At 42.9% G+C, this 25,504-nt stretch overlaps 1 protein-coding gene across 1 annotated transcript in view; it reads left to right on the top strand.

Moving 5' to 3' along the window:
• The first annotated feature begins 4,749 nt into the window (after window positions 1-4,749).
• The window catches only part of SVOPL (SVOP like), a 69,901-nt gene continuing 49,146 nt past the window's right edge, over window positions 4,750-25,504 (top strand). Inside the window, exons 1-6 of the mRNA XM_040471845.1 lie at window positions 4,750-5,025; window positions 5,213-5,304; window positions 9,364-9,462; window positions 18,597-18,668; window positions 19,652-19,776; window positions 22,504-22,567. Of these exons, the coding sequence (XP_040327779.1) occupies window positions 4,944-5,025; window positions 5,213-5,304; window positions 9,364-9,462; window positions 18,597-18,668; window positions 19,652-19,776; window positions 22,504-22,567 (534 nt within the window). The 5' untranslated portion in view covers window positions 4,750-4,943. The remainder of the gene's footprint in view (window positions 5,026-5,212; window positions 5,305-9,363; window positions 9,463-18,596; window positions 18,669-19,651; window positions 19,777-22,503; window positions 22,568-25,504) is intronic.

Here is a 25,504-nt window from a genome sequence, read left to right on the forward strand (position 1 = left end):
TGCTCTCCCCCACCGCAATCAAGCACCCCGCCTTTGTCTCCCGCTTCCGTCCACTCCCCGGTTCTACGCTGTCGGTGACCAAGCTGCTAGGCTGCCAGGTGGCACCTGCCTCCTGAGTTTTATATCAGATGTGGCTGTGTTTCCCTACCCCTCCCTTCTGAGGGACTGTAGCTTTGATCGGGTCGGATCCTCTGGGGGAGGGTCTCCTGAGCAATGGCCCGGTGCCAGCCGCACCCAGGAACGTTCACAGGACTGCCCTGCTGCCGATGCCCAGAGACTGCGGCTGGGTGCCATCCCACCCCCAGAAAAAGCTCATGCCATTGTGTAGCTGCAGCGCTGCAGGGATTATGGAGCATCACAACACACACCGGGTGCCAGTCTTCACCCTCAATGTCCTTATTCCAGCACCAGCGAATGTGGCTCTTCTCCAGGGTCTGCTGGGACCTTAGCCAGTGGGGAGGCTGCACAGCTTCTTTCAAATGTCCTCCCAACAGGGGAACCGCCACTCCCTGTGTGACCTGAGGACCCCTCAGACCTTGCTCTCTACTCCTGGGAATTCACCCTTCCCACCGGAGCTGTGCCAGGTATGGAGCTGCAGAGTTTCACACTCTGTGCTCTCCCAGTATATAGAGTCTTAATGGAATTTAAACCCTCTTCTTTCTCCCTTTTTGGTTCAGCCCCACGATGCTGTTTCCACTTCTCCTTTTTTCTTTCCAGCTTCTTTCGGTGGGACGGGGTGGGGGTGGGGTGCTTTTCCCGGACTCTCCCCCCTTCTCTGCGAGCAAAAACCGGCCCCCGCCCCTGGTGGCTTCGCCCCCCCCCCCCCCCGCCCCCAACCTCTCTGCACCAGGTACCTGCCAAGTTCTGTGGTTCAGGTGGTGTAGATTGTTGTGTTAAGCCTCAAATTAGTTTTCTAGGTGTGCAAGATGGTTTAGTGTTGATCTGGCTGCATTTTAGGGGCGAGAGGCACACAAAAAAGCTTCCGGGCTATTCTGCCGTCCTGGCCCCTCCCCAAAAATAAAATCTTGTAAAAAGAATGAAATCACGGATGTGAATCTCCCTTACTGGGATCAGTTTTCATTCAAGAAAGCTGTGAAGTAATTATCGTGGACCTAATACCTTTTTCCAGGTCCTCCATGATGAATCGCTTTTCTTTGCTGATAAGAAAATGGAGGAATGTAGGATATTTATGACCCCCAGAATGATCTAATCAGCTTAAAGCATATGAATTAAAACTTGCTCTGCTCAGTAAAAAACAGATTTCCTGTGTGTCTTTTCTTGCCACTCACTATGAAAAGGAGAATTGCTAGAGGTTGTTTTATTACTCTTCTAAAACATAAGCCTTTGCGATGGTTAAAATTGTAAAACATGTTTTGATTGCTATGAGAAGTCGTAAAACTTGACTCATAGGAGAGATTAAGTGTTGATTGAAGATTGAAGATTGAGCTTATTGTTAAGCATTTTATTTGTAACTGAACTTAAAATGAACTTACTGAGATTTAAAAGATTATTTTCCCACCCAACGAAATGGTTTTATTCTCTAAGACTATAAATGGCCTGAATCACTTTTGATTTTTAAGTCTGCTGCTATGATTTGCGTTACTGTTTTTTAGGAAAAAAATGATGTGATTTGCATGCAATAAAACTTACCATTTTAAAGCATATAATTTAGTGAATTTTAGTACAGTCACAAGGTTGTACAATCATCACCACTATGCCATTCTCATGGAATGGTCTTGTTTTCAAATTTTGATTAAGTTAAATCTGTTACTTGTTCATCTTCCAAATTGTAAGTGTGTTAGTCATAGCCAATTTTTGATGTGTATAGAAGTCCTTTTTATAATCAAAAGAAGGGGATTTTTCCGCTAACTACTTCATTATAAAAGTTACCAGATAAAGAGCACTTCTCCAAAGGGTGTTTGGACAAAGTCTGGAAAGGGAGCGGTAGTTCCAGAACAGTCTGTCTGAATGATTTTCAGGCTCTTACATGGGCTGAGAGGCCAATTATTTTTTACTTTTTCCACTGTGGGAAAGTAACAGCTTTTTGAACTTTTCATGTTTTCCTTTGAGAAAGAGGATTTCATGGACTTACTTCTGAGCATTATTGATCTCTCTCTCATCTGGGAATATTTGTGTCTCTGTGACAGCATTTTAGGAAAATAAATAATAGCTACATTATGGTATAGTTGTTTTGATGTGTATCTTTGGTGTCCCCAACTAGAATAAGGGCTCCTTAGGGCAGAGAACATATCAGACCTTCTTTCAACGTCTTCACAGGAGTCCATGCAATATAAGATACAGAGCTGGCCCTTAGCCAACTTAAATGACCTTGATGTGTGGCTATAAACTGGTTTGTGGCTAGTTCTTTATGTTGGGGAAAAAATACCTTGGTTTGAGTTCTGATCCTGCTATTTACTAGTGGTCTGACATTGGAAAAGTTATTTTAAAATCTTAGAACTTCACTTTTTGAACTATTTATTTCAAAAAATATTACACATCTTCAAAAGCAGATATTAAATGAACCCCAATGAACCAATCACCCTCCTTCAATAATTTTCCACATATGGCCATTCTTTATTCTTCTATATGCCCATCTACTTCTTATGCACCCTCTCCCACCCTACCATTGAATTATTTTAAAACAAATCCCAGCCATCACATCATTTTGTCTCTAAATATTTAGTATACATATCCCTACGATGTAAGGATTCTTTTTTTCTGCCATAGCCATAAGATCATTGTCCCACCTAATGGTGTCATCAGAAATTCCTTGCTATCATCCAACTTTCATGCTTGTTGACATTGCCCTGATTTTCCTCTCATCGCTTTTTCCTCTCATTCTCTTGGTTGTTGCTGTTTTATAGTCAGTTTTTTTGACTGAGGATCCAGATAAGATCAACTCATTTATTTGGTTGATTTGTCACTTTTGTTTTAGTCTATAATTTCCCCTTTCCTCTTTTTAGCTTGCCATTTCTTCATTGAAGAAGTTAGGTCACTTATCTTATTCAACTACCCACATACTGGATTTTGTATTATCGCATCCACATGGTATGGTCTAATGAGCTTCTTCTTCATCTCCTGCATAAACTGGTAGAGCTAGAGGCTTGATCAGATTCTGGTTCAATTTCTTCTTAGGAGAGTACATCACAGGTGATGTTGTACATTTCCGTCCTATTGCATCTCATCAGGACCACGTGATATCTGACTGTCTCTCAGCAGCATTAAGGTTTTTCTGTTTTTTTTTTTAAGTGTATTTATTTATTTTATGTGTGTGAAAGAGAGAGAGCTGGGGGAAGGGGGAGGCAGAGAGGGAAGAGAGAGAATCACAGAACCCAATACAGGGCTCTATCTCATGAACAGTGACATCATGACCTAAGTGGAAATCAAGAGTCCATTGCTTAACCAACAGAGACACCCAGGCACCCCAGCATTAAGATTTTTCCATGGCTACGGGTGTTATCAGTCTTATCTATCTCTTATCCATCTTTTCATCAGCCTTTCACCTAGTAATTTATCAGCCACTGGTAATCATTGCCTAGATCCATGATTTCACTGAGTTGTAAAATCATAACTTAATTCCATTCATCCTTTTTTTTTCTGCATGTATTAGGTAAAATAAAAAAAAAAACAATTTTCTTTAACAAACTGGTTGTCTTGAAGTACAAACAACTTACACAAGAAAGACAAGACATTTACTAATTCTCAGAATAATGAGTTGGTTTCTTAGTATCAAAGGTGATCTGTGAGATTTTCATTTTAGTGTTGCTGTGAACAATGGATTTTGATATCTTTGATGTGTTTCAATTCTTTTCAGTCATTATTCTTCTTGATGCTTAAATTGTCCCATCTTTGGCCCCTGGGAGCCTTTTCAAGTTGAGTCTTGTAATCTTTTGTCACAGCCCCAGGAGTGTTTGATACCTTCCTTGCTGTCTGGTATGACAAGATGTTCCAGGCTCAATTTACACATTTCCTGTCCCAGATCCAGAATTAGCCATTTATCTAAGGCGCCAGGGTTTCTTTTAATGGGAAATAGGAAAGAAAACAATCAGGGCTCTAGGAGTGCTTATTAGTCATCTTTTCCAGGCTCTTCCAGTGGATAATATTAGGAGATACACACACACACACACACACACACACACACACACACACACACACACAAAATACATAGTGAATTCATATTGGTATTTCCAATTTAAAGTTAGGATTATAAGGTTTTTATATAACTTCTTTAATTTTTGTATCTTTTACACCAAAAGTCTTGGTTCCTAATAATATAATTACTACTTGCTTTCTCCTACAATACATACTAGTATCCAAATAAGGATTCCAGTATTATTAGTAACAATCTAATTACTGAGAACAGGTTAGGATTTCCATTTATCCCGCAAGGGATGTAGAGTTAAATTACCATGTCTTAAAGTCATTTGGAAAAGATTTCATTAAGTAGATAGTGAGCTTTCTTTGTTTTATTTTTCTTTTGATTTTTAGAGTTAAGAATCCTTTGGGCTAAATACATAAAGGGGGAGGGGGCTGACAAACAGAAATGCTCCTGGGTTTCCAGCAGAATGAAATGAAAATGTTGCATAGAAAGCACACTATAAACCACAAGATCTATGGGAATGTAAAGCTCTGCCTACTGTGATTATTGCCCTGTGGCAAAGGCCATCTTCACTCCCAGTTAGAGGATGCTTTTGTCCAAGTGGTTCAGAGCTCCCCTGGCCCCTGACTCAGGGTTGATTACTAGCCACTGGGGCGCAATAGTCTCCTTTGGCCATTTGACCTCTCCATGTCTCAGGCTTCTCATTTGGGGAGAAGTTAGAATACCTACCTCATAGATTTTCTGTGTAGATTAAAGGCAAATGTGTACTCTATTACATATTTTTCTTCTTCCCTCTCCTGCTTCCATCAGGGAAGCTGTGTGGGAAATTTAGACCATTTAGAACATGGCAACCAAGCAGACAGAGCCGGTAACCGTCATTAGCCTCCAGAAGCTGAGCCTGGAGACCCCAGAGCCACAGCCAAAAGGTAAGAGGATCACAGAAGTCTCATATCCTGAAGCTGCTGCTTAATCCCCCCCACCCCCCCGTATTTACTAATTTTTATAAAAACGGACTGGTTTCTCAATATCTTCCTCCTCATTATTAGTGGCAAACCTCCACATACATTCTCTTTTCACAGAGGCTATTTCTCTCACTCTGCCCTTCCTTGTTAGAGTCAAAGACATTCACCGTGGAAGACGCCGTGGAGACCATTGGATTTGGACGATTCCACATTGCTTTGTTTCTGATCATGGGCAGCACTGGGGTAAGTGCTCCTTGGAGATCATTTGAGTCTCCAAAGCTAATACATTATTGGACACATAGAATCTTCCCTGACCTCCAGGTCTGGAGTGTCCATTCAGGGAAGGGAGTGATGGGGAACAGGAATCCTGGGAGGTGGTTAATTCAGAAATAATTTTCATTATTTTGGTTTGGTCATGAGCAAATAAATTTCTGTGTCTTTATGTTCTGGGAATTCAATATTAATTTTTTTTAATGTTTATTTTTGAGAGAGCGAGCGTGAGCAGGGGAGAGGCAGAGAGAGAGAGAGGGAGACACGGGATGGAAGCAGGCTCCAGGCTCTGAGCTGTCTGCATAGAGCCTGATGCGGGGCCCGAACCCACAAACTGTGAGATCATGACCTGAGCCGAAGTCAGACGCTTAACCGACTGAGCCACTCAGGCGCCCCTTTTCAGTATTCACTTTTATTTATTTATTTTAAATGTTTATTTATTTTGAGAGAGAGCGGGTGTGTTTGTACTTGTGCGTGCGTGCATGCAAGCGCCAGCTGGGGAGGAGCAGAGAGAGAGGGAGAGAGAGAGAGAATCCCAAGTAGGCTCTGTGCTGTCAGCCCAGAGCTGGGCTCAAACTCACGAATCGTGAGATCATGACCCGAGCTGAAACCAAAAGTGGGATGCTTAACTGACTGAGCCACCCAGGTGCCCCTCAATATTCATTTTTTTTAAATGCTTTAAATCGCTTCCTTCTCTGCGAAGAGAGGAGAAAACTAATATCGTTCTAAGGAAAATTAGACACATGGTCCTCACATATTTTGTGCATAAGAATCCCATGGGACACCTGTTGTAATTACAGATTTCCAGAACCTTTAAGCGGCACTAATGCACGTTTGCTATTTACCGTCAGCTGTTATGAGGAAAGAAGAGAGACGTCTCAGCCCCAGGGCTTTTGCTGACAGTGAAACCACTACAGACAAAGCTACTACTCCTTCTTTTTTTGTAGGTGCAGTGAGAATATGTCAGGAATATGATAATGGCACTGAGACAGAATGGAAAATCTGAGGGAGGTGGTCCACATGACAGTGGCTTAAGGTGGGAGATAAAGATGGCCAAGAGACCAGTGAATAAATAATAGCCCTGACCCTCACTCTCTGCTAAATGGTTTGAGAAAAACATGGCACTTGACACGTTCTGAGGCATCACTCCAAAGCCCCACACTCCCAGGAGGCAGCTAGGTAAGGAAGGAGAGAAAGGCAAGACACGTCCTGGCCCTTCTTTTATGATAACCATCAATACAATTTAGAGCATGTCTTCATCTATAAAGTAATATCTTACCTAGGCTCCAGAATGTTAAGATTCCATATTTCAAGGCATGAATGGGTATGAATGGCCAGGGTTTTATCCTAACTCTCCTCTACTTTCAACCAGAATATTTCTACTTCTGTTTTTCATATTTGGTTTCCAGTATGGTTTCACTACATGGTCCTCTTGGCTTAAACACTGCTAAACTCTCTGCATCTTTTACCTTCAAATATGGCAAGAACCCTGTCTTTTCTTCCATAGCAGCAAGTGAAAAGGGTATGCAGAATGTTTTTACCTTCCCAAATCAAACCATCTGTACAAAGAGACCGCATTTTTATTGGTTATTATTTGTATTGGAAGCATGGTACTTGGGGGGATGGTGCCTGGGTGGCTCAGTCAGTTAAGCATCTGACCCTTGATTTTGGCTTCAGTCATGATCTCATGGATTGTGAGTTTGAGCCCTGTGTCAGGCTTTGGGCGGACAGTGCAGAGCCGGCTTGGGATTCTCTCTCTCCCTCTCTCTCTGCCCTCCTCTGCTCATTCTTTCTCTCAAAGTAAAAATAAACTTAAAAAAAAAAAAAAAAAGAAAGATGGGGGCACCTGGGTGGCTCAGTTGGTTGAGCATCCATCTTCGGCTCGGGTCTCATCTCACGGTTTGTTGAGTTCTAGCCCCACGTGGGGCTCTTTGCTGACAACTCAGAGCCTAGAGCCCACTTCGGATTCTGTATCTCCCTCTCTCTCTGCCCCTCCCCCACTCACACTCTGTGTGTGTCTCTCTCTCTCCCTCAGAAAATAAATAAACATTTAAAACACGAAAGATGATGCTATTGGACTCCCTTCCCGAAGGATAGTTACCACCTCTATATAACTAATCCCTGATGTCCAGATCCAGATCCACATCTGTGGAGATTGTATGTCTATTGCCTATTTATACTTGGTGTTGTTGTGAAATAGCTTCTGGTTTTCTTTAAGTGTTTTGTAAGTTGCTTCAGTTCTTCCCAACGCATCCAGATAGGAAGGGCTGTTTACCAGGTCTCTTCCTCCCTCCTTCCCCCCTCACCCCCCCCTCTCTCTCTCTCTCTCTCTCTCACACACACACACACACACACACACACACACACACACACACACAGAACTGTTTAATTGGGTGTTGTAACCAAATCCCTCCCCTGTTTTTAGGATGGGGCTGCTTTGGATGGATCTTCTCATCAGAATAGGTGTGCTGACAACGACGGGCATGGCTCCTCCGGGCCATGGTCTGTTAAAGTTCTTGGTCAGAGGCAGTGGGAGCAATAGTTGGGTTTCAGGGCCTCACACGACCAGGGTATATGTAATAGCATCACAGCAGCCGCACAGCCTCAGTCTGTGACCAGGCTTCCTGCATCCCAGTGTCTTCTGAGGTCTTCTAAGATCTTCTTTTTCTTTTCTTTTTTTTAATGTTTATTTATTTTTGAGAGAGAGACAGAGCACAAGTGGGAAGGGGCAGAGAGAGAGAGGGAGACACAGAATCGGAAGCAGGCTCTAGGTTCTGAGCTGTCAGCACAGTTCCAGACATGGGACTTGAACCCATGGACTGTGAGATCATGACCTGAGCCGAAGTCGGATGCACTACCGACGGGGACACCCAGGAGCCTTTAGATCTCCTTATGCAGTGCTGCTCCTTCATGCCCCCTTCCCTAGGTTCTTGCTGGTCCCTCTCCCTTAAGCCTCCTGTATCAGAGTGATGCAGAGCTTTATCCCTTATTGACTTACTTTCTCCTAAGACCATTTAGAAGGGTAGAGTCCTGATTAATATTGACCCAACTGCTCTATATTACTGAGAGATGTATAATAAATCAAACATCCGTCAGAGGTTGCCATGCCATCTCTTATTTATTATACTTTTTGGGCTAAGACATACCCACTATCTGAACTCTAAGCATGACTGTAATACTCTCCAAGAAGAGACAAGCCTTTACAATACCTTTCCAATTCCCATGTAATAGCTAACGCCGTTATACTTCGTTCATCCCAGACCTTCACGTTATAAATATGCAAACAGATCATAATACATAATCCACATTACTATCACCTCTTCCCTAGCATCTGCTTCTTCCTTACCCTGGGAGATAAACTCACTCCATAACGGATTGCAAGAAATGAACAAAGAATGATACCCAAACTTCCTATTGAAAGAAATATTTAGTAGCACAGCGTACCCTAAGTCTGCTGAATAGACACTCTTTCCTGATGATGAGCTCATTGTTCTGTACGTGCTGCTTTACTCTCTTCTAGTTTTCATGAAGCCTGCCTTCTATCTCAGCTTCTTGAGTTCAGAGACTAGTTCACAAATCCATCTGCAAAGGCTATGCCCTGAGACTTTCACAGTCATGAGTGTGAAGCAGCAAAGCTAGGTTGATGTAGATGCTAGTGATTAGCCAGATTCTCCCACTAGCTAAGTGGCTGCCCCCTCCCCACCCCAACACCCTCATAGTGCTGCCATGCAAATGCATAGATCAGCAACATCACAAAGAGATACGTGTCATAAATCTGTGGGATCCCTCTCAAATTGTTCAAACCATAGCTATTACATCCATGGAAGCCAGAGTTCTCCTATACTTCTTTATCCAGCTAGAAGGGCTGAGTGGGTTCACAATAGATGCTCCCTAAATGGGGGAAGGGGAAGGAGGAGGTTAGGATTAGAAGGATGGATGGACAGGCACACATGGGCAGAGCTGATGAGAAACCAGACAGAATACTAAGAATGTAAGAATACTAAGACATGGAACTCTCTCTCCTTCTTTAAGGTTGCCGAGGCCATGGAGATCATGTTAATAGCGGTCGTGTCTCCTGTCATCCGCTGTGAATGGCAGCTGGAGAATTGGCAGGTGGCATTAGTGACCACGGTGAGTGCCTGCTTTGAATGAACCAACTGAGAACCTAGGATTTCTGTTCCCCTTCCCCCATCCTACAGGGCTGAGAACCAGAGGCTCCCTCCCTGCTTGGTGTGTTGGCTTCCAAAGCTCATGGGTTGTCAGGGTCAAACTACCACTTTAGGTCTTTCTCTGTTTTTTTTTTTTTTCTTTCTTTTCCTGTAGGGAGCACAACCTTGAACTACTTATTTTCTAGCCTCTAGCAAGAGGTTAGACAAGACAAATGCAAATCAGAGAGAGTAGCCCTTAAGTCATGGATTAGTTATAGTTTGAGTCAGACTGCAAATTAGTTGAACTGTAGTCACTTAGGCAATCATCAGATCACCCTCACTGCAGTGAACTGTATTATGCATTCAACTTTCCTCAAAGATGATTATGAATAGCCTTATGAATTGCACCCCAAGGTTTGCTACAGAGGGAATTAAGGATATTCTATATCATTCTTTCAGAAGGTATTTATTAAGTGCCAATTGATTGCCAGCAGGCTCTGTGCAGGCATGAGTGTTGGAAGGAGTGCAGGCAGTTCCGTGTTGCTTGAATAGAAAGTCAGGAAGAGAGCGCAGTATGAGACAAGGCTGCAGAGACAGGTGGGGACCAGAAGCATCTTGGAGTCTGTGCATGGACTCCATTCTGGAGACTACTGTAGGCTCCTGTGCCCCAACATGCATCAGCATGTGCAAATTCTCCAAGCAAAAAATAGTTGGCCTATATGATAGTTTTCCAAATTACTGTTTTATGTAACAGGAATCAATTTCACCCAAACACATCATTGACTTCATAGTTGTCATGTGTTTCTCATTAAATGGGTATTAAAGTATACTTCCCATCATGCACAGCTCTGGTAATGTATTTCTTTTTTTTAATCTTGAAAGAGGTTCTTCATGCTTAAAAATGTTGGAGGCCACACTGTGGATGACAGGGAGCCATTCAGGGGCTTTAAGGAGGGACACGCAGGGTCAGCTTTCCAAAAGCTCTGAGGAGATAAGGTTGGACGGTAGATAAGTTAGTGGTGGTAAAGCAGCAGAGTGAGTGGAGGTGAGGAAGCATGTTCTGGAAGTATTTGAGACGTCACATCAGCCAAGGAGGCAAAAGAAACACAAGGTGAGAAGTGGAGAATTGACTTACTTGGGTATTGAAGCTGGTTTTCATGAAGGCAGGACTTAAGAGAGAACTCTGATGAGCCAGGTGCTGAGATTCTCACTGAAATGGGAGTGTCAAGGGCAGGTGGCGGGTGATGGGTACGGGATACAGAGTCACATGGCAGAGTTCTTGAAAGAGGGTGAGGCTCTGTAAGAGAGTAAGAGTTACGGCCTGAAATTGGCCATGGAGAATACTGGAAGTTATCCCCACCCCCCTCGCCTTCTGCGGGTTATGGGCAGAGAGCAGCCTTTGCTGCAGAAGACTTCTGGGGAAGGGCTGTCCCCTCCCCACACTTGGGAATTCTTGACCTGGGAATTCTCATCTGTGTTGGGAACCAGGAACTTCCTTCTCACCTCAGGGACTGATCTGAGTTCTCTCAGATGACATATTATGTCCACCCAGTTGTATTTCTCTCTTTGTCATGGAGGCCTCAGTCCCAGCAGCACATGTACAGATGTGCTTATTTTCTTACATCCATTTCCCTCTTTTTTTTTTTTTTTCAACGTTTATTTATTTTTGGGACAGAGAGAGACAGAGCATGAACGGGGGAGGGGCAGAGAGAGAGGGAGACACAGAATCGGAAACAGGCTCCAGGCTCCGAGCCATCAGCCCAGAGCCTGACGCGGGGCTCAAACTCACGGACCGTGAGATCGTGACCTGGCTGAAGTCGGACACTTAACCGACTGCGCCACCCAGGCGCCCCAATCCATTTCCCTCTTTAAAGTTCCTTTTTAAATTTTGTTGCACTTGTTCCTTTTTTTTTTTTTTTAAGTTCTAGTACTTTGGGGGCATGTGGGTGGCTCAGTTGGTTGAACATCTGGCTCTTGGTTTCAGCTCAGTTCTGATCTCAGAATTTGGGTGATCGAGCCCTGCGTCAGGCTCTGTGCTGCCATTGAGGAGCCTGCTTGGAATTCTCTCTCTCCCTCTCTCTCTCTCTCTCTGCGCCCCCCCCCCCAAAACATGCTCTGTCTCTCTCAAAATAAATAAACTTAAAAAAATTTCTAGTACTTTTTTAGTCTGGAAAACCTCCAAAAGCATGGAGGTTAAAGAATACCCTACTAAAGAATGAATGGGTCAACCAGGCAATTAGGGAAGAAATTAAAAAATATATGGAAACAAATGAAAATGAAAATACAACAATCCAAATGCTTTGGGACGCAGTGAAGGCAGTCCTGAGAGGAAAATACATTGCAATCCAGGCCTATCTCAAGAAACAGGAAAAATCCCAAATACAAAATCTAACAGCACACCTACAGAAACTAGAAGCAGAACAGCAAAGACATCCCAAACCCAGAATGAGAGAAATAATAAAGATCAGAGCAGAAATAAACAATCTAGGATCTAAAAAAAAAAAAAAACAAACAGTAGAGCAGATCAATGAAACCATGACTTGGTTTTTTGAAAAAATAAATAAAATTGATAAACCTCTAGCTAGTGTTCTCAAAAAGAAAAGGGAGATGACCCAAATAGGTCAAATCATGAATGAAAATGGAATTATTATAACCAATACCACAGAAATACAAGCAGTTATCAGGGAATATGATGGAAAATTATATGCCAACAAACTGGAACACCTGGAAGAAATGGACAAATTCCTAAGCACCCACACACTTCCAAAATTCAAACAGGAAGAAATAGAAAATTTGAACAGACCCATACGTAGTGAAGAAATTGAATCAGTTATCAAAAATCCCCCAACAAATAAGAGTCCAGGACCAGATGGCTTCCCTGGAGAATTCTACCAGACATTTAAAGCAGAGATAATACCTATTCTTCTCAAGCTGTTCCAAAAAATAGAAAAGGAAGGAAAACTTCCAGGCTCATTCTATGAAGCCAGCATTACTTTGATTCCCAAACCAGACAGAGACTCAGCAAAAAAAGAGAACAACAGGCCAATATCCATGATGAATATGGATGCAAAACTTCTCAACAAGATACGAGCAAACCAAATTCAACAGCATATAAAAAGAATTATTCATCATGATCAAGTGGGATTCATTCCTGGGCTGCAGGGCTAGTTCAACATTCACAAATCAATCAATGTGATACATCACATTAATAAAAGAAAAGAAAAGAACCATATGATCCTGTCAATCAATGCAGAAAAAGCATTTGACAAAATTCAGCATTCTTTCCTAATAAAAACCCTCGAGAAAGTTAGGATAGAAGGAACATACTTAAATATTGTAAAAGCCATTTATGAAAAGCCCACAGCTAACATCATCCTCAATGGGGAAAAACTGAGAGCTTTCCCCCTGAGATCAGAAACACTACAGGGATGTCCACTCTCACCGCTGTTGTTTAACATAGCGTTGGAAGTTCTAGCATCAGCAATCAGACAACAAAAGGAAATCAAAGGCATCAAAATTGGCAAAGATGAAGTCAAGCTTTCACTTTTTGCAGATGACATGACATTATACATGGAAAACCCGATAGACTCCACCAAAAGTCTGCTAGACCTGATACATGAACTCAGCGAAGTCGCAGGATACAAAATCAATGTACAGAAATCAGTTGCATTCTATACACTAGTAATGAAGCCACAGAAAAACAAATACAGAAACTGATCCCATTCTCAATTGCACCAAGAATCATAAAATACGTAGGAATAAACCTAGCCAAAGATGTAAAAGATCTGTATGCTGAAAACTATAGAAGGCTTATGAAGGAAATTGAAGAAGATACAAAGAAATGGAAAAACATTCCGTGCTCATGGATTGGAAGAATAAATATTGTTAAAATGTCAATACCACCCAAAGCAATGTACACATTCAGTGCCATCCCAGTCAAAATTGCACCAGCATTCTTCTCGAAGCTCAAAGAAGCAATCATAAAATTTGTATGGAACCACAAAAGACTCTGAATAGCCAAAGTAATATTGGAGAAGAAAACTGAAGCGGGAGGCATCACAATCCCAGACTTTAGCCTCTACTACAAAGCTGTAATCACCAAGACAGCATGGTATTGGCACAAAAACAGACACACAGACCAATCGAATAGCATAGAGACTCCAGAATTGGAGACAGTCTCTTTAACAAATGGTGCTGGAGAACTGGACAGCAACATGCAGAAGGTTGAAACTAGACCACTTTCTCACACCATTCACAAAAATAAGCTCAAAATGGATGAAGGACCTGAATGTGAGACAGGAAACCATCAAGAGTCTAGAGGAGAAAGCAGGAAAAAAACCTCTCTGACCTCAGCCGCAGCAATTTCTTGCTTGACACATCCCCAAAAGCAAGGGAATTAAAAGCAACTTCTTACTTGGCACATCCCCAATAGTTCATTGGGACCTCATGAACATAAAAATTTTCTGCACTGCAAAGGAAACAATCAGCAAAACTAAAAGGCAACCGAAGGAATAGGAAAAGATATTTGCAAATGACATATCAGACAAAGGGCTAGTATCTAAAATCTGTAAAGAACTCACCAAACTCCACACCCAAAAAACAAATAATCCATGAAGAAATGCACAGAAGACATGAATAGACACTTCTCTAAAGAAGACATCCAGAGGGCCAACAGGCACTTGAAAAGATGCTCAACGTCACTCCTCATCAGGGAAATACAAATCAAAACCACACTGAAATATCACCTCACGCCAGTCAGAGTGGCTAAAATGAACAAATCAGGAGACTATAGATGCTGGCGAGGATGTGGAGAAACGGGAACCTTCTTGCACTGCTGGTGGGAATGCAAACTGGTGCAGCCGCTCTGGAAAACAGTGTGGAGGTTCCTCAAAAAATTAAAAATAGACTTACCCTATGACCCAGCAGTAGCACTGCTAGGAATTTCCCCAAGGGATACAGGAGTACTGATGCATAGGGGCACTTGTACCCCAATGTTCATAGCAGCACTCTCAACAATAGCCAAATTGTGGAAAGAGCCTAAATGTCCATCAACTGACGAATGGATAAAGAAATTGTGGCTTATATACACAATGGAATAGTAGTTGGCAATGAGAAAGAATGAAATATGGCCTTTTGTAGCAACGTGGATGGAACTGGTGACTATTATGCTAAGTGAAATAAGTCAGGCAGAGAACGACAGATACCATATGTTTTCACTCTTATGTGGATCCTGAGAAACTTAACAGAAGACTGGGGGGAGATGAAGGGGGGAAAAGTTACAGAGAGGGAAGGAGGCAAACCATAAGAGACTCTTAAATACTGAGAATAAACTGAGGGCTGATGGGGAGTGGGAGAGAGGGGAAGGTGGGTGATGGGCATTGATGAGGGCCCCTGCTGGGAGGAGCACTGGGTGTTATATGGAAACCAATTTGACAAATTGTGTGTGTATATATATATATATATATATACATATATATATATATATATATATATATATATATATAATATATATAATTTTCTATTACATTTTTTAAAGTTTATTTATTTATTTTGAGAGAGAGAGAGAGCGAGCAAGAGAGTACCAGCAGGGAAGGGGCAGAGAGAGAGGGAGAGAGACAGAATCCCAAGCAGTTTCTACCAACTGTGAGATCATGACCTGAGCTGAAGTCAAGAGTCAACTGCTTAAGTGACTGAGCCACCCAGGCAACCCTGAAGTTCTACTACTTTTAGAAAAGGGAAGGGGTATAAATAAAAATAGCTGGGGGCACCTGGGTGGCGCAGTCGGTTAAGCGTCCGACTTCAGTCAGGTCACGATCTCGCGGTCCGTGAGTTCGAGCCCCGCGTCGGGCTCTGGGCTGATGGCTCAGAGCCTGGAGCCTGTTTCCGATTCTGTGTCTCCCTCTCTCTCTGCCCCTCCCCCGTTCATGCTCTGTCTCTCTCTGTCCCCAAAATAAACGTTGAAAAAAAATTAAAAAAAAAATAAAAATAGCTGAAGACCTTACCTGGGCTTGTAATTAAGCGACTCAGCCATTTTTCATTTTCTTCTATGTACAAAAGTTAGTTGCAATTTTGAGAGCATTGCTTGTCGATCCTGGACCTGTAGAGTGACTGTTGTAAGGTTTCGTGTAATGATAGCTGCACCACGCCCCAGCTGGTTTTGTGGCCACACACGTCTTGATTCCAAAGGATGCTGGGAGATCCAGCTGTGGTGTTTGCGTCTGTCACCTCACGAAACTATATTACATGGTTCGCTTTTGACACTTACAACTGACATTTCATCGGTTGCGTTTATGTTGTTCCCGGTGGCATCTAAGGAGGCTCCCTAACATCAGCTGTAACACGACTTCCTTGTTAGGTGGGTCCCCTCTCCAAGAACTGTCCTCTAGGGAATTCAAGTCACCCCTGATGAGACCATTTCTTGCTCAGAGTTCCTGGCCGACTACCATTCTTTAGTGTCTGTCATCCTGGCTGTGAGTCCCATCCACCGTGGGCAACTGTGCTCTGGGCTCACTGACCACAGCCTTGCTTACAAGGAGGGGCCCAGACGGATTCAGCCAGGTGGCCACATGTTCCCCATCTCCCAGGCTTCCCTTTCCCCAACCCCAACACCACCTTCTGATCAGCCTGACCCGAGAAGTTAATTGTAAAACCTTGAGGAAGGTGGATGAATTACGGTTCCTCGTGTTTTGTGACTGAAGAAACAAAGCTTCATGGGGTGTGTGAAACAGAAATAGAAGAGTCATTTCTATGCTAGAAATAAGGGCCTGCAGAAAAGGCAGACCCCTTGGAAGAGAGGGGGGAGAGGCAGGGAGAAAGAGAGAGAGTTTTGTGTCTTCAAGCCTCTGTGTGCTTTTCCAGCAGGATCAGCATTCACAAGCTTTGGGGTTCACACAGGCTTTGAGTCAAGGTTTGTGCTCCAGATATGCTTAATAATAAACAACTCAGCCTTAGGAAAGTCATTTCTTTACCCTGAATGGAATGAAAACAGGAAAGAAAAAAAAAAAAAAAGACAACTGCCACCGATGGGAGAGAACAGAGGAAACTTTAAATTTAATCTTATTTGACTCTTTCCTTCACCTTTATTAGTTAATTAAATTTAATCTGGTTGCAACTTAGATGCAACATAACACCTCAATGAACAAAAATGTTTTAAATCCAAAGAGCCACTTTCCTTTCTGCCTTGGGTGGTTTGTGTATGACTTCCTTTTATTCAAGTCTGGTCAAGTCTTCTTCCTTCTTGGAGGGAGTTTGATAACTCCATGATAGAAACTGCTTAATTTCAGGGATACCCAAATTTTGAGATTCGCCAACTGATATGATTTTTTTTGTAGTTTTCACACCCAGCACAGAGCCCAATGCAGGACTTGAACTCAGGATCTGAGATCAGGACCTGAGCCGAGATCAAGAGTTGATGCTTAACTGACTGAGCCACCAGGCACCCCACTGACATGACTTTTTTCTTAAGTTTGCAAAAAATCATTTTTTTTTATTTTTGAGAGAGAGGGAGGAGGCAGAGAGAGGGAGGGAGAGAATCCCAAATAGGCTCCACACTGTCAGCACCGAGCCTGATGTGGGGCTTGAACTCATGAACTATGAGATCATGACCTGAGCTGAAATCAAGAGTCAGATACTTAACCAACTGAGCCACCCATGTGCCCCTGATATAATTATTTTTTAACTGGTATAATTTTTTTTTAACTGAGTGGCTGACATAGGGTTGACATTAATACAAACACACACACACATATACACACACACACATATTTGATAATTGATAATTAAGGTCATTAGACAATGAGAAAGAGGTAAAAAATCTTGCTATCAGCTATCATCTTTCAAAAAAACAGTGCACATTGGGGCGCCTGGGTGGCTCAGTTGGTTGAGTGTCCGACTTCAGCTCAGGTCATGATCTCACAGTCCATGAGTTCGAGCCCCGTGTCAGGCTCTGTGCTGACTGCTCAGAGCCTGGAGCCTGTTTCAGATTCTGTGTCTCCTCCTCTCTCTGCCCCTCCCATGCTCATGCTCTATCTCTCTCTGTCTCTCAATAATAAATAAACGTTAAGACAAAAAAATTTAAAAGAAAAAGTGCACACTAATACTAACAATCAGAAAGAAAATATTCCAGAATAAAAAGTCTTGGCATTTAGAAAGCACTGACTTCTTCCCTCCCCCCGCCCCCCGCCCCCGCTTCTATCCTGGAAAGTACAGTGCACAGAGGAAAAACATGGCTTTGTGTTCAAGAATAGATACGGGTTGTTGTTTTCTTTTTTAATATAGTTCCCAGTGGAAGAAATGCGTTTGAGTCTTCCTTAAGATGAGTAGGGAAGGGAGAAAGAAAGAAAGCAAAGCAGGCAGAGAGAAACAGCTCTCTTATTGAAAAAGTCTTAGAAATGCAAGCTGACACCTTTCCTTTGATTACCCTAGAGGCAATCAGTCCGAGATCTTACTAGGAAGGAAAGCTAGCGAAGCCTGGAACTGCCTGAAAGAAGAAAAATAAGTAGCCTAAAGGCACAGACATCAGATCACAGCTCAGGCTGAGTTAAAATGCTGGTAATCATATCTAGCTTCTTGAATTTTATCAGCGTAGGACAAGCCATTGTGAGAGCAAGTGAGGAAAAGAAATAGATTTGTATTAGTTTTGAAGAGTGTTTCTAAGTGATTCTTTTGGTGTTTGTTTAAAGTTTCTGTTTACCTGTGAGAACACAAAGGAAAATTGCTTCTAGAAGTCTCAACTTACGTGTGGAATAAGGCAGGTCATGAATGACTGGAGTTTGTTTTTTTAATTCTTAAAATGGAAATTCACGATGATACATCTGAGTAGAATGAGGCCAGTGCCATCATCTTGGATCAGAGGGGAAGCAGTGACCTGTTCCTTCGACTCCTGTTTCCACCTGGAGGCAGTGTCTCCAGGTGTGGGGTGAGCCAAGGGGAGACGTCAGCCTCGGGAGCCCTGAACATGTTAACCAGAGACAGGAAAGTTTTGTGAACACACATTCTTCGCTTTCCTTCACCTTCACACGTGTCCAGTCGACTTTTCGTTAAAATGGAGGCATGGGAAACGGAGTAAGCAGCATATTACCCTGCCCACAGGATAATTTTTTCTCACTCCACCTCCAGATGGTGTTTTTTGGCTACATGGTATTCAGCATCCTCTTTGGCCTTTTGGCTGACAGATATGGCCGCTGGAAGGTAGGTTGGCCTTGAAGAAGGATTTGTAATTCTCTTTTATGTTTTCCTTTGTAATGATGCCACCACTGCTTCTCTCCCTCTTTTTTAAAAAAATATTTATTTTGGGAAAGAGAGAGAGAGAGAGTGTGTGTGTGGGGGGGGGGGGGACAGAGAAAGAGGGAGAGAGAATCCCAAGCTCAAACTCAGAAACTATGAAATCATGATCTGAGCTGAAACCAAGAGTTGGATGCTTTCCTGACTGAACCACCCAGGCGCCCCTGATCATTTTCATTCCAGAAATCTAGCCTGTGTGGATCACCAGAGAACCACAGAGATTTATGCACAGACATTGTCACGGCTAATTGTAATAGCGAGAAAACCTCAGCATTAAACTATAGGGGACGGGTTTATGCATTGTATTATGTATTCTAGTCCTTCTTTCCATTGGAATATTTTGCAGCCATTAAAAATATTTTTTCCCTTTCAAACAGGGAAAATAGAATAAAAACATGTTAACAGTATTTTCTTTGGGTTGGGGAGTCAAGCAAGTCAAGCAAGATTTAAATATTTTGTTTTTCTCTTTTTCTTCCATATTCTCTACTGTGAATTTGTACTATTCTTAAAGTACGAAGAAAAAGAGAAAAAGCAATTACTTAAAATTTTCTCCTCATGCCCCTTCCAAGACGTGCTTCACGGTGCTCTAGCGAGGGCAATTTTTTGCACCCTGATTTCCAAGTTTAGGCTCCTGTCACCTGTCAGGGTGGAGGCAGTTGGGCGGTTTTGACACATGGTGTAAATTTGGAACGCCTGGGCTTTCAGGCACTACAGTGGCACTGTTTGTGTCGCTTGAAGATCCAGAGAGATTGGTGATCTGCCTGTGCATTAGCTGCTCAGAGAAGCAAGCGTCTGGATGGAAATTATGAAATCACCTTCGGAAGTTAAATTTTCTCCTGTGCCTTCCTTTGGCGCAGGCCCCATTAATAAGTCTCCTTTTGTTGCTTTAGATTTTGCTCATCTCGTTCCTGTGGGGAGCCTACTTCTCCTTGCTGACCTCTTTCTCTCCCTCGTACATCTGGTTTGTCTTCCTGCGGACAATGGTGGGCTGTGGTGTGTCTGGCCATGCACAAGGGTAAAGACTTCACCTGGGGGATGCTTGACAGGAGGATATGTACACCCCCAGATACTTACACACACTCTGTGGTCAATGGGTCAATAGCATCAATAAGTTGCAGATGGATAAGACCCCACTTGGGCTAATTTTTCAGCGAATGACTGGTTGACTGATTGATTGATTGATTGAAGCTAAGAGCTATTTGCTCATTAAATGACGTTTGTTTGATGGTGAGGCCAGCAGAGTGCACTAGATTGAACGTGTGTCAACTTTTCCATCCCTAAGGCTGATCTTTATATCGTTAGACGAAATGCTAGGCAGAAGTGCCATATGAGGTAGGAAACAAATGCAATCTGTTCATTTCTTGAGGATTTGTTGCAAGAGTTTAGTTTGATCAGAAGCCCCTTTCACATTTAGGAGTCACTGTGTGTGTGTGTGTGTGTGTGTGTGTGTGTGTGTGTGTGTGTGTGTGTTTTAATGTTTATTTATTTTTGAGAGAGAGAGACAAGTGGGGAGTGCAGAGAGAGAGAGAGAGAGAGAGAGAGAGGGAGACACAGAATCCAAAGCAGGCTCCAGGCTCCGAGCTGTCAGCACAGAGCCCGATGCGGGGCTCAAACTCACCAACCTTGAGATCATGACTGGAGCCGAAGTTGGACGCTTAACCGACTGAGCCACCCAGGCGCCCCTAGGAGTCACTGTTTTAAAGTGCCCTTGCCCTGTGACGGAAGACTGTGTCTAAGTGCATTTGCAAAGCAGAGGGGGAATGCTGAACCAGATTGTGGCTGCTTGTCCTCATCTGCCCCGGGATAAGTGCGTGGTGTCTTCCGGGCCTGGGGGTGGGAAAGGTGTCCCATTGAACGTTCAGCAATTTGGAGCCTCCCTTAGATTAACAGGGTCCCTCAGGCTACTCTCTCCTGGGTGCCTTGGAGCAAGTTACCCTTAGAATATATTAGGAGATATCAAAGCACCTAATTATTACCTTAATGTGTTGAGGAAAGACTATTCTTCCCTGGGGCATAAATTAAGCCCCACTCTGAGCTTTGGAGCCCTACAGGAGTAGAAGTGAGCTGGAATTTTAAAACATCCCTCAGGAAGGAGCAATAAAGCTACCAAGAAAGCCCAAACCGTGGTTAATAACCGCAACAGAGAAGAGCAATTAGAAAACTGATGGAATATGATTCTCTTTATTTGTCTATACCCAAAATTAATATGTACTTTATTAGAAACCAGTGCTTTGACTGTCATCATGTGTTGTGGTAACTATTTACTTCCTTTCAGGTGTACTTTAATTTCCCAAGTGTGTTTTAGAAAAGGGAATCAGGCTTGGCAAAACATTTTGCCAACTTTGCGGCATGGTGGGGGGAGGGGAGTGGTGGTGCAAAAAAAATGAGGTTTATCTCTCTTAAATGGTAGAAGGCTTAAAATAATTTCGGGAATAAGCATGTCAACAGAGGAGCAGTTGTAAGTTTCTTCTCGTTCTCTTATGTGGATATTGGCCCTGTTAGCAATTATACAGCAAAACATAATTGTTGAGGAGAAACTTCTGTTTTCCTTTACACGCTCACACTCAATACTTCTGACATCTGCACTTCTGACACTAAGTGTGTGGGTTATTTACACACCAACCAGTTTTTCAACACCAGCCGGCTGGTATACAGTTCGATTCAATTCTGACCCTAACTGGATCTGAACCTGACCCTACAAGTGTAGGGCTCAGTCCCGCGAGGCTGTCACCCATCTCAGACACCAATCAGAAGTAGTAGGTCCCCAGGTTCTCCACAATTTCTGTCCAACTTGTTACAAATTGGAAGTTGCCACAAATTGTTCCTCAGACGCACTAATTTGGTAGAGAAGCTCGCAGAACCCCGGAAAACAGTTTACTTCCTATTGCAGTTTTATTACAAAGGAGATTTTAGAAGAAACAGATGAACAGCCAGACGAAGAGATGGACACAGGGCAAGGTCTGGAAGGGTCCTGAGAGCGGAGCTTCTGTCCCTGTGGAGTTTCTGGCACACCCACCCACCCGGCCCAGCCCATAGATGTGTCCACCCACCTGGCAACTCTCTGAACCTTGTGTGTTAGGGATTTTTATGGAGGCTTCGTTCGGGAGGCATGACTGATTATCAGCTCATTTTCCACCCCCTCCTCTCTCTCCAGAGGATGGGGGACAGGGCTGAAAGACCCAAGGTTCTATTCACGGCTTGGTCTTTTATGACCGGCCACCATTCAGGAGCTCACCAAGAGCCATCTCATTAGAACAAATGATGCTCCTTTGGACCAGGGAATTCCAAGGAGTCTCAGTGTTCTGTGTCAGAAACCAGAGTCAAAGACCAAATATTAGCAGGAACTGGGAGCTATATATATGCATACACACACACACCCATATGTATATACATATATATATACACACATGTGTGTATATGTATATATACACACGTGTGTGTGTATATATATATATATATGTATGTGTGTGTATATATATACATATATATATATATGTGCCATTGCTCTGTGACTGAAGACTGTCTAAGTGCATTTGGAAAGCAGAGAGAGACCACTGAAAGAGATTGTTATGTATGTATAACAATATATGGTTACATATTATGTATAAAAATATATTTCTTGCCACTTCATAATGGTGAAGTCTACATTTTCACCTCTGTGACAAGAAAAGTTATGATTTTTTTAAAGTTATTTGCTTCGATAAAAACAAAATTATTTTGTTTCACCTCCCTTCCTGTTTAGGCTAATCATAAAGACTGAATTTTTGCCTACAAAATATCGAGGCTATATGCTCCCCTTGTCTCAGGTAAGGTAAACTAGGAGATCTACTCGGTCTTCGGATCCTAAAAGATACGATGTACATGGTTTTTCTTCTGGCCGATCGATTGTTGATTATTTGATCAGCACACTGCCGATTTCTTGGTTTGCACTGGTGAGCACTGGGAATGTTTGATGCTGGAGGTCCTAGTCTGAGGTGCTCTGAGCCCTGGCTTCAGGGGAATGAGAGAAGCCCAGGAATGCATCTGGGATGGACTTCCTCTTCCCACTGAATGGGAGCGGGGGGGCGGTGGGGAGGACACAGCTACCCCATTTTGGGCATCCCATCTGCTCCCCAGGGTTACTGGTATCTGCCAGGCCATAATTGGCCCCCGCCTGTGGGGACATGCCATAAGTGCCTCGTCTGGCTGGGCCATCTATCCAGGGGAGAAGACTGGGATGCTTCCAAGCCTTCCCCAGGCTCCGCTGACCCCTGAGGAGAGGTTTTGCATCCAGAAGCCAAGTCAACGAATCTAGATGCCCTTGGACCATCTCTGATGCTATCACTATCCAGAAGCCCTGACTTTCAGGCAATCCGGGAAAGAGACCTCTCATCTCACTGAAACGTATTTGACAATAAAAAAAGCAGTAGGAGAATATTTTAAAATTTATTTTAGGGGCACCCGGGTGGCTCAGTTGGTTAAGTGTCCGACTCTTGATCTCAGCTCAGGTCTTGACCTTAGGGTCATGAGTTCAAACTCCATGTTGGGCATTGTGCTGGGCATGAAGCCTACTTTAAAAAAAAAAATAATAGAGGCGCCTGAATGGCTTAGTGGGTTAAGCATCCGACTTCCGCCCAGGTCATGATGTCACGGCTCATGAGTTCAAGCCCCGTGTCAGGCTCTGTGCTGACAGCTCAGAGCCTGGAGCCTGCTTTGGACTCTGTGCCTCCCTCTCTCTGTGCCCCTCCTCTGCTGGTGCTCTGTCTCTCTCTCTCTCTCTGTCTCAAAAATAAACATTAATAACAATAATAAATAAAATTTATTTCAAATTTTTCCAACACTAAATTTAGGCAACCAAAAATACAAAAGAACATAACAAACACTGCTGTGCTAACTCTTTACAGCTACCCCTTTTTGGGCATCCCATCTGCTCTCCAGGGTTAGGGGTAGCTGCCAGACTTTCTTCTGATCTTGGTTAAACTGAATGCACACACTTTGATACTTAGCATTTGGATTTTACACTTAACGTTATTTAATGGGCTAGTCCTGCTCAAGCTTATCTGTGGACATTTTCTCTTTTGCCTGCCATTCATTCATCGGCATGCTTGCTGGTTAGGTCTTCTCCTTGCTCATCTTACTTTCCTGCTCTCCTTGGGTCATCTAATTAATTCCAGTGTTTTTAGCTATCTATATTTGTAAACGCCAAAAATCTTTATCTACAACCAAGAGCATGTCCTTGAACTTCAGATGCAGGTAGCCAACAGACTACTTGACAGTCACTTGACTATCATATAGGCTCCACAAATATAATATGGATAGATTTCACCTCTTCATGTTCCCCTGAAACCTCTTATTTCCATGTTTCCACTGTATCAGGGACGCAAACTCAAGAACCAACCCCGACCCCTCCTGTCCCATCACCCCCGCCCGTTCAATCTGTCACCAAGCCCTGCTGATTCATTCCTTATTGATGGGCCCTCAGTGGCATTGTCCTATCAGCAGACCCTGTCACCTTTACCTCTAATATCTGTGCCGAATCTTCATCTTTTAAATTTTTTGCCATGTTGCTACTAAAATCCTTTACAGTGCCGCATCACCTGTGATCTGGTCCACTGCAACAGCTTATTACCCCTAGTCTTGTTTGTTGTCTCTTCAGAAAGTTCATCCCTCAGCACTCAAGTCACACTCCTGGACATTTCTCTCTCTCTCTCTCTCTCTCTTTTTTTTTTTTTCATAGTCCTTAGCACTTTCTGAAATACTCTTGTTCATGTTTTATAATAGAAGTCTTTCGTGATAAAATAATCATCCCTTAATTAGTCTCCCCCAAAGGGCCTTTTTTTTTTTTTTTTTTTTTTATATCATCTTCTCTCCACCTCTGTGAGGTGGAGTTGGGTTGTCATTTAGTCTCTATCTTCCAGCGGGGAGATAATGCTCGGGCTAATACTTGGAATTGTTCTAATTCCCAAACCCATGGAGCCTGGCCATAATTGGCTGCCATGTTATTTGTTGATGTGAAATTATCTTCAAGATACATTTTTCAGTACAAAAAGCAATATTTATACTCTGATGCCATTTGTGAAAAAAGAGAAGAGCAAGATATATCCTTATTAGCTTGTATATGCTTAGAACAACTTTGGAAGGACACACAGGAAATTGGTGATATTGATTCCTTCTGAGAAAAGACTGGACAACAGGGAACTCAGAGAGGAAGAGAATATTTTCAGCATTTTCCTTTGTGCCTTTTGAGTTATGAACCAGTAAATCTATTATTTATTCAACAGGGAAAGCAATATCACTGTCTCAGGTTTTTAAAACTTTGGCGACATTGCTGACCCCCTGTCTAGTGAGCCTTCTATTTATAGACAAGCAAACTGAGCCATGTTGAAGTGAAGCGATGTTCCGAGTTCATCCAGGTCATAGAGGTCGTGCTGGGATTAGAACCTGGGCCTCAGCTCCTCAAAGACCCTTTCCCCCCTCTCCTCCTCTCCCCCCTCTCTCCTCTCATGCTGAAATGCTTGACAGGCTCCCGGGAGAGGTGGTGTTGAGCACACTCGATAGGAGGAATTTTAAAGATTTTATTTTCAAGTAATCTCTACACCCAACGTGGGACTTGAACTTACAACCCTGAGATCAAGAGTCGCATGCTTTACTGACTGAACCAGCCAGGCACCCTGATGGGAAGACTATTAATCTTCCATTCTCTCCCCAGGTTTTCTTTTCTTTTCTTTTCTTTTCTTTTCTTTTCTTTTCTTTTCTTTTCTTTT

Source organism: Herpailurus yagouaroundi, unplaced genomic scaffold (genome assembly GCF_014898765.1).
Source record: "Herpailurus yagouaroundi ecotype Mexico unplaced genomic scaffold, PumYag 100, whole genome shotgun sequence".
Lineage (NCBI taxonomy): Eukaryota > Metazoa > Chordata > Mammalia > Carnivora > Felidae > Herpailurus > Herpailurus yagouaroundi.